Source organism: Fundulus heteroclitus, unplaced genomic scaffold (assembly GCF_011125445.2).
Source record: "Fundulus heteroclitus isolate FHET01 unplaced genomic scaffold, MU-UCD_Fhet_4.1 scaffold_37, whole genome shotgun sequence".
Taxonomy (NCBI): Eukaryota; Metazoa; Chordata; class Actinopteri; order Cyprinodontiformes; family Fundulidae; genus Fundulus; species Fundulus heteroclitus.
The window spans coordinates 3,936,852-3,952,050 of record NW_023396781.1 but is presented as its reverse complement, the minus strand read 5'-3'; the positions used below and the strand labels follow the sequence as shown (position 1 = coordinate 3,952,050).

Genomic DNA, 15,199 nt, shown 5'->3' with positions numbered 1-15,199 from the left:
AAAATGCGACGACTTGGTGCGATGTTTGTGAGCCCCCAGCAGGGGGCGACAAAGCCCCCTGCTGGGGACTCACAAAAACAAAACAGGAAAGAAACGATTGCGATACAAACAAATGAAACAAAAAGAGTAAAAATTATCTTTAAGATATGGCATACGTTGATATCCCAGGAGGACTGGTGAGCTAGTGGTTAGAGAGCTGGGCGCTTTTGCCCTGGAGAGGCAGCAAGGGTTATAGGTTTGACTCCCACTGACACTCTGGGTCCCGAAGCAAGGCCCTCAGCCCCAGAATGCTCCCCGGCCTGCTGCCGCACAATGGTAGCCAGCTGCTACCTAAGGGATGGGTTAAGTGCAGAGGACAAATTTTACTAGAATCTATTTTCCGATCATTATTATTGTCATGAATTCTAAATACTATATTTCAGTGTAAAATGCCTTTTCATTCATCATGCATTCATTCATTATGCGTGTACGCCTTACTGTTATCATACCACTCTTTTCAAGATGACGGTTTTTAATGTAGTTTTCAATCAATTAATTAATCAGTCAATCAACCAATCTATTCAGTCTTTACTATACACAGCACTCCAGAGAGGTGACAGTGATATGAACGATTGAGTAAACACTAATGTGATGATGATGATGATGATGATGATGATGATGATCATGATCATGCAAGGATTGCATATATATTTTTGTAACCAGAACTACATCGTTGTCGACTATCCATACCTGATCTGTGGGTTTTCCCCAGATATGACCTCCCTGTGCTGATCATATGCTGCTGCACAAAACTGTTTAAGAGGCAAGGCAAGTTTATTTAGATAGCACTTCTCAATAACAAGATGATTCAGAGTGAAGCTGAGAGGGCTAAAGTGTTTGAATGCAAAGTGTTTGGCAGTTCTAGCATCATTATTTCATTTCTGCTGATTGTTTGTAAGGGATGATGAATATGTTGCTCACAGTTCTCTTGCTGCACACATGATTGTTTTTCACTGATTCTGTGTTTTGGTTAAGGTTTTCTTACATGGTGTGTCTGTTTTCATTGAAATATTTAAAGACCTGCTGAAGACCAGGCTAAGTTTTTTAGATCCTGATCTGTACAAACTAACAAAGGATGAAGGTTGTTCTTTTTAGGTCCTTTTGCTTAAAATGTACAAGTTTAATTATTTAACATTTACAGGATATTTATAAAAAATCCTAAATCTAACCAACCCATTGGAATAAATGTGATGAAAAATGAATAAAATTGTCTTGTTATGGTTTTTAGAGCTTGTTGGACTTGAAAATGTTCCAATTTAGTTTTTGTGACTGATCAGGTTGACCAGAGTTCTGCAGGTGCCTTATGTGAATCCTGTCGCAGGAGCTATGCAGTGATCTGCATATGTTCAGGTCTGAAAACATGTGACATTCACGATAACAGCAGTAATATTTAACAGCTGCACAGTCACTGTGCTATGAGATAATAGTTTCCTTAAGTAATAACTTCTGGTTTCCAATATCTCTCCATCATGAGGTGTGTGTGTGTGTGTGTGTGTGTGTGTGTGTGTGTGTGTGTGTGTGTGTGTGTGTGTGTGTGTGTGTGTGTGTGTGTGTGTGTGTGTGTGTGTGTACCAGTAGGTACACCTGGTCTGGCGTTCTGTTAACTGTGACATCATCCAGAGAAGACGGCTCACCCGCTACTACCATCTAATGTAGAACAGATTACTGGATCAATGTGTGCTTCTGTGTTTTTTTGTCTCTCTTGTTGTGTCTCTGTTCTGTCTTCTCTAACCCCCAGTCAGTCGAGGCAGATGGCCGTTCATACTGAGCCCGGTTCTGCTGGAGGTTTTCCTTCCTGTTAATGGGGAGTTTTTCTTCCCACTGTCACTTCATGCTTGCTCGGTATGAGGGATTGCAGCAAAGCCATGTACAATGCAGACGACTCTCCCTGTGGCTCTACGGTTCCCCAGGAGTGAATGCTGCTTGTCGGGACTTTGATGCAATCAACTGGTTTCCTTATATAGGACATTTTTGACCAATCTGTATAATCTGACCCAATCTGTATAATATGATTGAACTTGATTTTGTAAAGTGCCTTGAGATGACATGTTTCATGATTTGGCGCTATATAAATAAAATTGAATTGAATACTTGTACTTGCAGCTGAGTGAGAACAATTCTGCACATTTTACTAATAAAGTGAGGACTTCGATGTAACGTGAGGACCTCTTTCTGTTTTTCTCTGGGCTAGGGGTTAGGTTTAGGAGTAAGGTGCCAATTGTTTTTAGGTTAGGGTTAGGTATATTCTGGTAAAGGTTAGACGTAGGGTTAGGGTCAGGGTAATGCCATAGAAAGAGTTGAAAACGATTGAAAGTCAATGGAAGTCAAGACAAGCTCCTCAGTAAGTATTTAAAAGAAGGATGTGTTTGTGTGTTGGTGGTGGGTGTTTGGCGTATGTGTGTGTGTGTGTGTGTGTGTGTGTGTGTGGTGGGGGGCATTTGAAGGAGAGTTTCAACATCCACTCAGAACTGTCAGCCCCGGACTGATAGAGTGAAGCTACTCTGAAGCCTCCTGGACTTCCTCACACACATGTCTAAAGAAGTGATTGCAGTCTGGTTGTTTCCAAAAGAGAAATAACAACATGGTTTACCGTCTCAAAATTGCATTTAGAGACAATAGGCTTTATTTTTGATAAAGCGGGAAAAAAACGCATTTGACCACTGAATTTATATCAGTGTGGGTTTTTTTTTTAAATAAGAGGCCAGACACTTTTCAACAACTGACCAGCTTCTATCAGAAAAATTATGGTTTTTCAAAGCAGGTTTCACCAAAATATGTATTTTTGTCAGAAAAGCCAGATGAATTGGAAATAAATAGGGTTGACATAAAGAAGCAAACTTATGGCTAATTTGCTGGCTTTAGTAAACACTATACTGGACATTTAACTGACTCCAACATTGATTCTGAAGCATTTTCATCCAATCAGACCTTTGGCCTGAGAAATAAAATTGCCAAAGTGAGGGAAGCTGCTGCAAGCAGCTCAGCTTTAAATGCCATCAGAGATCTGTTCTGAACCAGAACTGAAGTCTCATGATCAACAATCCAAGAAGGATGCTAATGTGGTCACAGAGGCTGAAACATGTGACAAAGTTAATGAACATCTTGAGATCACAACTGGTTTTCATTTGAAGGCAGCAGAATAACAATCTTAAGAAAATGGCCAAATAAGCAATGGTTCACCAGACAGGAAATCAACCTTCTTCCATGACAGTATATTTTTCTATAGACCCAAATCCTGCAGAAAACCCTTATGCTAAGCAGAGGAGAAGAGCGGATCCAGGATTCTGGATCGTCTAGAATATTTTTCAACTTTGTTGGGCCCCAGCACATTCATTACATAAGCAATCTCTGTACCGTATTTTCCGGACTATAAGGCACACTTAAAATCCTTAAATCTTCTCAAAAATTGATGGTGTGCCTTATAATCCGATGTGCCTTATATGTAATTACTGATTACAATGTGCTCAAAATGTGTTAAAATGTGTAAGTATGACTTTGGTTGGCAATGAAGCCGCTCCACTCAATGGATATTTTGAGCATTACGGTACACTGTGTCACTACCTGATCAGACCCCTGAGCTGTCTACAAGACTGCCTGACAGTAATGTCTAAACTAGAAGTGCATTCATGTAAAGGCCCCCATATACTTAGGTTTAGTTCACTCTGTGGAGGTCCACACATACTTGAGGTGTACTCTGTGCAGGACTCCGCACATTCAGGTACGTGTCAGACTATAAACTTCTCAGAGGCAAGAATTCTTTACATCTAAACAGTTTTATATGTGACGCTGAGCTTGATACACTGAGCTGCTCCAAGCAGGCGGTCACAAAGACGCGCAGCATCACAGTCCCTCTCTGTTCTCACTGACAGGTGTGCGGTGGAAAAGAAACGGCTCTGGGTGCTCAGCTAGATAATCACACATTTTACCATCTGTTCTGCTGAATTTGTAGTAATCTGCTACGAGAAAAATGTAGGCAACAGTACGCTGGACTATGAAGGGTAAAACGTCTGCGGACAGTCTGCGCTAAGTCCACCAAGCTCACAGTACGCAGACAGTATGCCAGAGTATGTGAGAGCCTTTAGGCAGCCTACACCCAGAGTACGCGCTAGCAGCAATAAACCTAGTAAGTTAATTTAATATAAAGGTTACATTTATTTTGGCCTAATGTTAGAAACAGGGCAGTGTAGTCTAACTACTCTGTCTTCTGACAGAGACGATAACTCTCTCTCAGGAGAGAGCTGTGTACATGAAGTGATATTACACACTTGGAGGGATATTTAGTGCGCCTTATAATCCGGTGTACCTTATGGTCTGAAAAATACTATATATATTTATACAGCATGAAACCCAGGGCTGTTGGGGTGAACATGAAGCTAATATCCAGCCAGGATATGAAAACAGACACTAAAAAATCTCTGCCTCAGCCGCTCTCTGTTTTCAGGTTTTATTGCTATCAGGTTGGAGCAGCTCAGGGTTAAGGGGTTTAGACAGATTACAGATTTCAAGTCAGTTTCATCCGTTCCAGTTGATCCACCACAGTCGAGTTAAGTTAATAAGTCAGTTTGGTTATAAGGTTTCTATCTTCGGAAACCCAGCAGACTACATCGAGTCGCTGACATTCTGCAGCATTCACTCCTCCTAGACAAGCCTGTTCTCACCTTTTCCCAGAATAATTATTTTTTCTGTTAAAGATTGTAGTTTGCTGCTCTGCTTGCTGTTACTTGTCTGCCACTTTTTTTACACAATGTGAGTGTTTGAATCCAGAGTTAAATTTCATGTTTGTACTCACAAACTTGCCGAATAAAATTTATTTTGATTCTGATGTAGTGACAACGGAGAGTCGATAGCATTGTTGACTTTGCAGCAATGCCTCATGATGAGCTACAGTTTCAGTCTGTGAGGCAGAACCCCTGTCTACATTTAAGAACAACATCGGTTCAGAGTTGTTTACTTCCTGGTTCCTGAGCCAATCATAGTATTCCCAGGGGTGCCAACACAAAATGCAGCATTTTGTATTTTATGTTGGCAAAAGCGCAACAGCCTGCAAACATGGAAGCCAGAAAGAGAAGTGGACCAGAAATAGTCTCAACAACACCTAAGAAGCCTCGGCATCGTTGAAAAAGGGCAAACGACCCGAGGTGGGCTAAAACAAGCATTAATAAATGTCATTTGTTTGAAAGATGGAGAAGACTGAGAGACCTAATTTATTTCAAAACGGATGCAGAATTAAAAAAGTTTCTCCTAGGCAGGTAAGCACCAGTTTTTTGTTTTGCTCTAGTGGTCAGTTTATAATATTCCAACCAATAAGGAGAAATTAAAATTTGCATAGTGCCTGCCAGTCTGACAACAAAGGCATATACTTATCCTGTATAAGTAAAAATTCAGGGGGTTTGTGGAAACGGCATATGCTGTTGTCAGTGGCAGGGTGCTGTCCCCGAGAATGTCCCCGGTTTCAACATTTCATGATTTAGAAAAAAGATTCCACGCAGCGAGAGCTATTAAGGTAGCTGGTCGTCCAGCTGTCAGCGATACAGAGAGTGGTAGAAGAGGCTCGCTGCTCCCCACACCGTCAGTGTTGCAGCGCACCGATCAGATAACACAATAGGCAGACATCTTCAGGTAAAGGAAGTATTGTTTTGAAAAAAATTTGCATCAATAGGATATTTGCATTGCAGCTTGTTGAGTCAACAGATATTAGTGGACTTCCTCAGCTCTTGCCCAATGTGCGTCTGGTGGATGGAGATGCCATAAGAGAAACCTTCCTATCTTCCAGGACACTGCCAGAAAAAAATCAACAGGTCACATTGAAATACATTACCAGTCGAAAGTTTGGAGTCTCCTTTGTCATTCGATGCCTTCTCCTTATGTTTATGGCTTTCTACATTGCAGATAAATAGTGACGACATCAATACTATGACTCAAAAGTAGAATTATGGATCAAACACACAATTGTGAAATAACCAAAACATCCTGTATATTTGATCTTTTTTCTAAATTCTGAACTGAATTGAGAATGTGATTATAGTTCAAATGTCAGTTAGTTACATAAAGATAATTCTGCCACATTAAAATGGAAACACTATCACAGTTTTAAAGCACTGGAAAGGATAAAATAGTCAAGATGAAGCCTTTCCCCTTCTCTCTTATCTGTTTTATCTTACATATATTTCACAAATAGTCTCTTGTGATTTGTCAGGTTCTTGGTTTAATATAACATTTTTACCCAATTTAAATATTTTGGAGAAATGAAATGACTGGACTGTGTCTGTATTGCTGGTGAAGAACTGAGCTGCTCTAAATGCTGTTTGGCAGAAACATCTCCATCTTTGTCAGGTCATTTCTCTTGTTTGGAGGTAAAACATGCTGCAGCTCTGGTCTGGTTTCATGTTGTGTGTTTGTAAGGCTAGCTTCATTAAAATAAGGCCTTGTTGCCTAGTAATGCAGATGTACATACTGTAGCTGATGTGAAACTATTTGCGTGCGGCATAACCTCTTATTTCATGAATCCATAACTTCAACTGGATCATTTGTCATGTTGAACTCATCTAGTTCTCTGTTTGCTGTATCTTCATAGTCTGTGTAACCATAATCTTACCTAGAGCAGTAAAATGGCTTGAGCTGGCTCTGGCCAGACCAACACAAAGAGTAGGAAGGGAAATGATTTCAAACTTATTTTTACAAATAAAAAACTGAAAAGTGTGACATGCATTTGAATTAGGCTCCTTCACTCTCATATCCCTAAATACATTTTCCATTCAGAAGTAACTTAATCAGTAACCAGAGTCCAGCTGTGCAGACTAGAACCAGAGCCTAACAGCAGCTGTTCTGTCACCACTGAGACATGGAGAGACATGGAGAGAAGACGGACCACCTGCAGATCTACCAAGACATGGAGGTCCACCTACTGACAAGGAGAGCATTAGTCAGAGAAACAGCCACGAGGCCCACACAAACTCTGGGGGAGCTTCAGAGCTCCACAGCTCAGGAAGAAAATCTGTTGACTGCTCCACTTGGTACGATTCTGGTTCAGCTGTTTGCCTTCCATGTCGTTCTCCACCACCGTGGCAATCAAGATCCTCCTGCACCCGTTTCTCTGCCTTTAGACACTGAAGCTTAGCAGACAGTCAATGCCAGACTATTTGAAAGCCATGGATGGAGGAATCTGCTGTCAAGCCACAAGAGGACACAGTAAACGTGTGGAAGAAGGTGATCTGTTCAGGTGAGACAAATGAAACATTTTGTCCTATGTACCAAACGTTGTTGCAGCAAAAAACTTCCAATCGTCATCACCCTGAAAACACCATGACTCATGGTGAAACATGGCAGTGGCACCATCGTGCTGTGGGGAGGCTTTTCTTCAGCAGACACAGGGAAGCTGGTCAGAGACGATCTGAAGATGAGAGGCTGAATAAGACTTCAGACACAGCTGGATGGAAGGTTTCAGTCAAAGTATGTTCAGGCGTTTAAAGTCCACACCTGAATCCTCTTGAAAATCTGTTGCAAGACTTGAAAACTTATGTGCACGGATGCTCTCCATCTAATCGGACTGAGCTAGAGCAATCATGCAAAGAAACTTTGGTCTTTATATTTCCAAAGAGTGTGAAGCTATACTCCAGATACCCACATCCTGTTGATCTATCAAATGAAATCCCAATAAAATGTCTTAAGGTTTGTTGTTGCAACCTGACAAAATGTGGAGAAGTTCACAGGGTAGAAACAGTTTTGTGAGGCACTGTAACAGCTGGCAAAACCAAGCCAGACTACAACTGAGGATTACAGGATGGAAACACATAGAACTCTTGTTTATTTAGACATAAGAATGCATTGGTCCACCTTAACCAGCCTTGGTTTTATAAGACTGTGCTGAAAGGCTCACTCATCATTTTTACATGTGTTCACATGGTCAAATTTAAAATAATGATGTCATGACCAAATATGCCGTGACTTGAATACTCGTAATAAAAATGGCATGTGGCATAAAGCACTGTAGAGAAGTATTTGCGGCTTTCTTGTTTTTTTGTCCCAGTTAAATGTTTTGGCTCAAACTAATGGAAATATCAGACAAAGATAACCTAAATATAAAAAGCAGTTTTCAAATGATATCATTTATTAAATGAAAGAAATCTATCCAAACCAATGTGGCTGTATGATGGAGTGATTACTCCCTAAACCCAGTAGCTGGCCGTTCAACCCTTGGCAGCAGCAGCTGCCATCAACTGTTTGTGATAACTGCTAAAGAGACTTTAACATCACTGCGGAGGAATTTAGACCCACTCTACTTTGCTGAATTGTTTTAAATCAGACACTCAAAGGGTTTTCTAGCATCACCAGCCTGCTGAAGGTCACTGTGCAGCCTTTCAATCTGATTTAACTCCAGACTTTCACTAGGCCACTTTGAAACCTTCAGTTGTTTGTGAACCATTTAGAGCTTCACTTGCTGGAGTTCTTTGGATCACGGAACCCACAGGTTTGAGCTTTAGGTCACAAACTGATGGCTGGACATTTTCCTTCACAATTTTCTGTGAAAGTCAGAGTTCCATCAATAACAGCAATTTGCAAACCCAGGTCCTGTCGCAGCAAAGCAGCCTCAAACCATCTCACCACCACCACCATGCTTGACTGTATGTGTGATATTCTGCTTTGGTATTAACATGTCATATCTGTTTATACCAGATGTTACAGGACAACCACATTCCAACAAGTTCCACTTTTGTCTCATCAGTGGCTCTGACCGGGGCACTTTATACATACACACACACTATATATATATATATATATATATATGTGTGTGTGTGTATATATGTGTGTATATATATGTGTGTATATATATATATATATATATATATATATATATATATATATATATATATATATATATATATATATATATATATATATAGTTCAGTCATGATTGAACAACTGGATCATTAATTTTTTTCTGTTTTTCACATGCCTGGTTTGGATCGATTTCAACGTCATTACTTCAAAAACTGCACTTCTGATATTAAATGTTCTTTGATGACCTGAAACATTAAGATGTGAGAAAAAAAGCAAAAACAGAAACTCTGCAGGGGGCGGGGGGTACTTTTTGACGGCACTGTATGTAAATAAGTGTCCAACAAATGATGCAGATGAAAGGCCACCCCCCCCCCCCACACACACGCACACGCACACACACACACACACACACACACACAGCAGAAGGGTAAGCAAAGAAACAATTTTAAGTGATGGTGGTAACCTGCATTTGAATGTATTTTTTAGCCAGAGTGGAATTTGCTACATTTTCACCATTTACATTTTTTTTTTTACTTTCTATGACATGTTTTGTTTGTTTTGGGAAGCCGGAGTTTCCATGATCTAATCTGGAAAAATCGACTGGAATGTCCCCTGAAGTTGATATTGAAAGTCTAAGATTTCCTGATGGCGTTCCAGTTACCTTGGAAGTTAAAACTCAAATTGGGGAATGAGGTCACATCTAGTGTAACTGTGTTCCAGCTAAAGGTCAGAAAATCAGTTGGATTTGCTAATTGTTCAGGCCGGTGACCAAGAGAACTGCTATTAGCTACTTATGATAATAAATTCTAAGCTTTTACTCAAATGAACCAGTGCAGTAACATACAATTAGGGCTTTACAATACCGGTATGGTGAGTAATTTGATGAGCTAGCAACTATAAAAAGTACAAATAAAAAGTTTCATTCTGGATCTCTCACCATGTTGTACACACAGCAGCAATGTTGGATTTTAAGGTCAGGTTTGATGGGCTCCAATTTTCAAGGTCAAAATGCTGACTTTGGTGGAGGTTTCATCTGATTTTCTGGACTGGGAACTCAAACATCCATCTACCTCTAACTCCAACATGGCTGCTGCGGGAGGCTGCAGTGGGCTCCTGTTTTCCTGCTTCTGGCAGATTGCATGTTATTAAATCAGTGGCTCACATGAAACCATCCAGCCTCTGCTGGTGAAGATGCTGCTGCAGGGCTTGACTTTAAAACATGCTGAGAAAGTTACTGTGGTCACAGTTTATATTGCTAAGAGTCTTGAGCTACAGGGTGACACGGAGGGACATGTTTCGGGTGAATGTGACAGCATTTCCAGGCTGGAGTTTTGACTGAGCTGGTAAATGAACCACATCATTCGTTTAGACTGAAAATCTCCTTGGACTGCTCATCTAATTTCATAACTTTCTTTTTCAAAGATTGTTCAAACAAGTGCTTTGTTATTCTGTGGTCGACTAAAAAAGTCCATTAACAAGGCTGATAAATACTCATGGTACCCAGGGACAAAGTCCTCTTCAGCCAGACATATAAACTTTTATAAAAATATGTTTTTTAAAAGTCCCTCAGAGGTAAATAATATTAATAACAATAATACACGTCACTGGGTTGGCCCCATTTGATGGGACTAGTGCTGTGAGAGCCCATCAGCAACAGCACCGGTGTCTGTGGGATAGAAAGAGCAAGGCCATGAAACAGCGTCCGACACCTGGACCTCTGCAGCCGGCATCAGTCGGCTCCTCTGAGCGGCAGCTGTCACTTGATCCTGACGGAGAACCCAGCTGGGACCAAGAGCTTTTGAGGTCTACTCGCAGGCTGACACGCTGCTGATCTTTGCTGTGTTCTCACTCCAGGGCTGGAGGTTCTGCAGGGCATACAGGGAGCTGTTCTGCAGGCACAGTGGGTCGGGGGCTACCGGCTGGTTGATGGTTTTCTGGAAGGCCTCCTGCTGCAGCTGCATAAGAATCCGGTTGGCCTGCTGCCGCTCCGCTTCACGCTCCTCTGCCGTCTGCCGCCTGCAAGGAGAGCGCAAAGAGTCTGAGGGAGAGCAGACCGCTGTGGGAAGCCAGGGCCCACAGACCGGAGGGGGATTTAACACTGATGATACCTGGACCGCTGGAAAACCCAGAGCAAAGGAAGAAAGGAGGGATCGGCTAACTAGTTCTTTAGAAGTGGGGTTAATATTGACAGCAACTTTAATATATTGGGTCTGTTCATAACCTGCAAGCTGTTGCAATAAAATGTTAGGCAGAAAACAGATGCTAAAATGTACACTCTGTGTTGATTTGTTATTTTGACTCTTCCAAATAAATAAAGTTTGTTTGTTTGTTTGTTTTTGCTATATATTACATGATGATTTGGAAATGTATTAGAAAACATAAATGATCGGGTCTGAACTGTCCACTCTGCTCAAAGATCAGTCCAGACGTTTGGAGCTACTGGAGCTGAGAGACAACTCTGCTTTGTCTTTGGAAATAATAATTACAAAACCAAGAAAACTCAGAATTAAAACAATTTAAAATGTATCTATCACAGTAGTCATTTTTACAGTTTACAAAAGCAACTTTCTATTATTATTAAAACATTGTTTAAGGAAATATTTTTTCCTATTCCGTAAGGAATACATTTTATTATTTCTGAATGGAACAAAAATATTGCCAGTTCTGCAAATGAACCACTTGCCATAGTAAAATCAAATCTTTGCATGTTAGCTTATTTCTCTTGAAAGTGTCATTGATTATTTGTGGAGAGAAAATGTTGTAACATTGGCTTGAATAGACCCCGAGCTGACCTGACCTAATAAGGATCCGAACCAAAATAATGTAACCAAGGTAAGTTAGTAAGAGTTTGAAACGAATACCCATAGTATTTATAATAATTATAATTTTTAATATAGTGAGAGAATTAAACATACATGCTCTGCTCAGTTCCCCTCTTCACAAATTAATACTCAGTTTTGCACCTAAGCGTTCCCATTTCATTTCTTCCTATTTTCATTTCTCAACTAAACCATATCAGTGCACTGTAGTGTGTTGTTTAATAACACTAATGCATTTTTTCCTACTATTTTACTTTAAAATGAAGACGTTTCATTTGAAGAGGGGGAAGTATGTAAGATGATGTATTCAATTAAAATTGCTACGTGTTAATGTGCTTATTTATTATAAATTTTAATTATTGTGTCTACATTCAGGATATGGCATTAGCTCCTGTAGCTGATATTATTTATTTTCCACTAATTCTAATGTTAAACTAACGGCAGGACATACTTTAAAAATAATAAATCAATTAAAGGCTTGTTAATACACGTAAATGGCGCAAAAATCACTTTTCATTTAATCCTAGATTATTCTCCGAAACTTTTGTAATTTAGGCTACTACTCCCACGTGTTTAGCTTCCGATCCCTATTTTGTAAATTTTTTAGAAAATGATTCCGATTATTTCCTTTGAAATAATCGGAACCCCTCCTGCTGCATTTATTAGAGCCACACGACCCCAGGTCCTTACAGCAGAAAATATATTATTATACAGGCTAATATTATAATACATTATGAATAAAGAAATTTGTATACAAATATTTAAAATTAGGCTTATAATCGACCGTAAAAGCCTGTACGAAACATCCGCTAGGCAGGTACGAAATAACGCAGCCCGAAGCGGTAAACAGCACCATTCGGTACTGAAAACAGGACGTTACTCTTTGTCCTTATAGCTTTTTTCCTTTTTAAAAAAGGAAATGGGATGAAAGCATCTTGACGTCTGGCCGAAAATCCCGAGACTGGGCCCAAACGGAAACTCTGGCCCAATGTGTGAAAACAAAGGCTGGGTTCTGATCTGAGCTCATCCCCGGAAAGGCTTCACCTGGTTTACAGGGTCCTGGTTATCTGGGGCGGTTCTGGGGAGATAAGAGTCGCTCCAGACTGTGTTCCATGTGCTTGGAAAGCATTAACCCGTCTTATGGCCTCCGAATGCGGCAACCTCAAAAGGGCTTGAGTTTGGAGCAAATCTTAGAGAAGAGAGGAAGAGCAGTCACCTCCACTTGGTGCGTCTGTTCTGGAACCAGGTCTTGACCTGAGCGTCGGTCATCTTGAGCGCCTTGGCCAGCGAGGCGCGCTCCGCCGACGCCAGGTACTTCTGGCGGTGGAAGCGCTTCTCCAGCTCGCAGATCTGCAGCCGGCTGAACGACGTCCTGGGCTTCTTCTTCTTCGGCGGAGTGCGGTTCTGGTACGGGTGACCTACACGGCGTGTGACAGTGAGGGGTGAGAGGGAGACTGCACAGGGCGGGATGGACAGGAGAGCGGGGCATGGAGAGAGGGTGAAGACAGGGTGAGCGGAGAGCAGCAGCAGCGGACACGGCAGGAGCTGGACAGGACAAACAGAGACATGCTGGAGGCGCTCAACTTCAGCCATTCATCAAAGCTAGAAAAGTGACGTTTAGTGGCAGATTCTTCAGTTTAGTTCCTAATCCCAGCTAAGCGCGTGGAGGAGAATTTAGGTACCTGTGCAGTAGGATTAGAAACCAGGAGATCAACGAAACATCAACAGGGAGAATTTATTGATTAAAAAGAATTTATTATGCCTTAATTGGCATACTTTTAAAGTTTACATTTAATTCCAATGGTTCTTCTGTGTTTTTTTTTTATTTAGCTGAGTGGGATTTTTTAATTAGCTGACGTTTCATTTGTTTGTATCTTCAAATTGTAAAATTTCAATTATTGAATTATTTCATGTATTAATATTGATAAAAATCTAGCCCATGTTTAGGAATGATTCCGTCCCCTTTATTTCTCCTGTGCCAACAGGCTGGTCCATCGCTGTGTTGCACAAATTCCTCCAAATTGGCCTATTTCTTTCCAAAAAAATTCTCCGTGTTTTGGGTGGGATTTGGACACTTTTCTGTATTTTTTTTTTTATTTCATTTCAGATTAGCCAGTGATGTCATCCCCTCCAAGGCCGTTCCGGCTCAGACGTTTTCTCGGGTTTTTGCGGCCCTACAAGCAGCTGGGAACTAAAGGCGGCTCTGCAGACGGAGCAGGACAGAGAAGATCCCAGAAGCAGCAGCTCCAAGAAAGCACAGCGACTACATGTCATCTGAAAAATAACCTTAAAAAAATCCCATCTGTAAACATTTCTATAATAGCGGACTGTATAGCGCGAACATATTTTTAAACAAATGAAAGTGTGAGATCGTCGAATCATAATATCATAATACTAATAAAAAAATATGTTCCTCATTTGTGTTTTAAAAGTAACTCTTGCAATTATTTTAATTTTCCTAATTAAAAATAAGTTGAACGACGGCCTGCTATTGCAGCGACTTGTCTTTATTCATCCTGAAGTACTACTACTGATAATAATAATAATAATAATAATAATAATAATAATAATAATAATAATAATAATAATAATAATAAGAAGAAGAATAAATGAACAATAAATTATTATTAATAACAACAACAATAATAATAATAATAATAATAATAATAATAATAATAATAATAATAATAATAATAATAATAATAATAATAATAATAATAATAATACCTGTGAACCTGTCTTTGGTGTAGCGCCGGTTGCTCTCCATCCACGGGAAGGTGAGCGTGTTCAGGTTGCCGACACCGCCGCTCGCGGCTGGCGGCCCCGCGGAGCTCCCTCCGCTGAGAGGCCGGTGCGCGGGGACGCGGATGACCCCGGCAGAGTTCATGTTAGTCCCGTTCATGTTCACGCTCATGTTCATGTGATAAGCTCCACCGAGCGATGCCACTCCACACGAGCCGCCGGCGGCTCCGTTGTATCCGCCGCCGCCGCACGCGAAGCCTCCCGCGCCTCCAACGTTGTTGCCGTAGGCCGGGAGTCCGTAGTCCGGCTCGTGCATCCTCGCGCCCAGCATGCAGCTCTGTTCCACGTTGCTGAGGATCTGATCGATGCCGAAGTTGATGGGCTCCACGTGAGCGTGCTGCTGCAGGTGCGCCCCCAGGATCCCGATGTGATCCATGGCGCTCGATGCTCCTCCACGCGGCGCTCCCTCGGCTCCTTCGTGCTTCTTCTGCTGGACCTGCCGCTCGTTATCTGGCGGCGGGGAGCGCCGAGCGCGTCTTTCTGTGTGCGCTCCGTGGCCTGCCCACCCTGCGCTGTGCGGCTCATCAATCAAGCTGCCAAGGAGAGAGCGCAATATTAACATCCCACTCTGCAGGGCCTGCAAAGTCAGAGGGAGCTGCTCACAGCCTTAATTGAACACACAAGCTATTACCGCCCCCCCCCCCCCCCATACACACACACAGAAGACATTTTAAACACTATTAGTTTTAGTAAATAACGCCTCCCGTCATAGTCTGACATTTTTCTTTCGTTCGAAGTGACTTTTCAAGCCTTTTTCATTT

The 15,199-nt window shown here is 41.3% G+C and overlaps 1 protein-coding gene across 2 annotated transcripts; it reads right to left on the bottom strand.

Annotated features, from left to right (window-relative positions):
• Nucleotides 1-9,200: 9,200 nt before the first annotated feature.
• Nucleotides 9,201-14,994, bottom strand: tlx1 (T cell leukemia homeobox 1). 2 transcript variants are annotated; one of them, XM_012852071.3, is made up of 3 exons: nt 14,364-14,994; nt 12,853-13,090; nt 9,201-10,833 (listed from the first exon to the last, which is right to left on the bottom strand). In XM_012852071.3, exons 1-3 carry the CDS (start codon nt 14,812-14,814, stop codon nt 10,623-10,625), a joined length of 900 nt encoding a protein of 299 aa, XP_012707525.2. In that variant the 5' UTR covers nt 14,815-14,994; the 3' UTR covers nt 9,201-10,622. The 2 variants fall into 2 exon arrangements, with proteins under 2 accessions (XP_012707525.2, XP_021166009.2); XM_021310334.2 differs by having other exon boundaries at nt 12,853-13,054.
• Between the last annotated feature and the right edge of the window lie 205 nt (nt 14,995-15,199).

Bases quoted from the DNA above. Each gene is read 5' to 3' on its own strand.
- tlx1 (XM_012852071.3), bottom strand. From the start codon at position 14,814: ATGGATCACATCGGGATCCTGGGGGCGCACCTGCAGCAGCACGCTCAC. The intron at 13,091-14,363 runs GTATTATTATTA...CGCCCTGTGCAG, and splicing joins CACCAAAGACAGGTTCACAG to TCTCCCTCTCACCCCTCACT. The intron at 10,834-12,852 runs GTGACTGCTCTT...CTCTCCTTGCAG, and splicing joins AACAGACGCACCAAGTGGAG to GCGGCAGACGGCAGAGGAGC.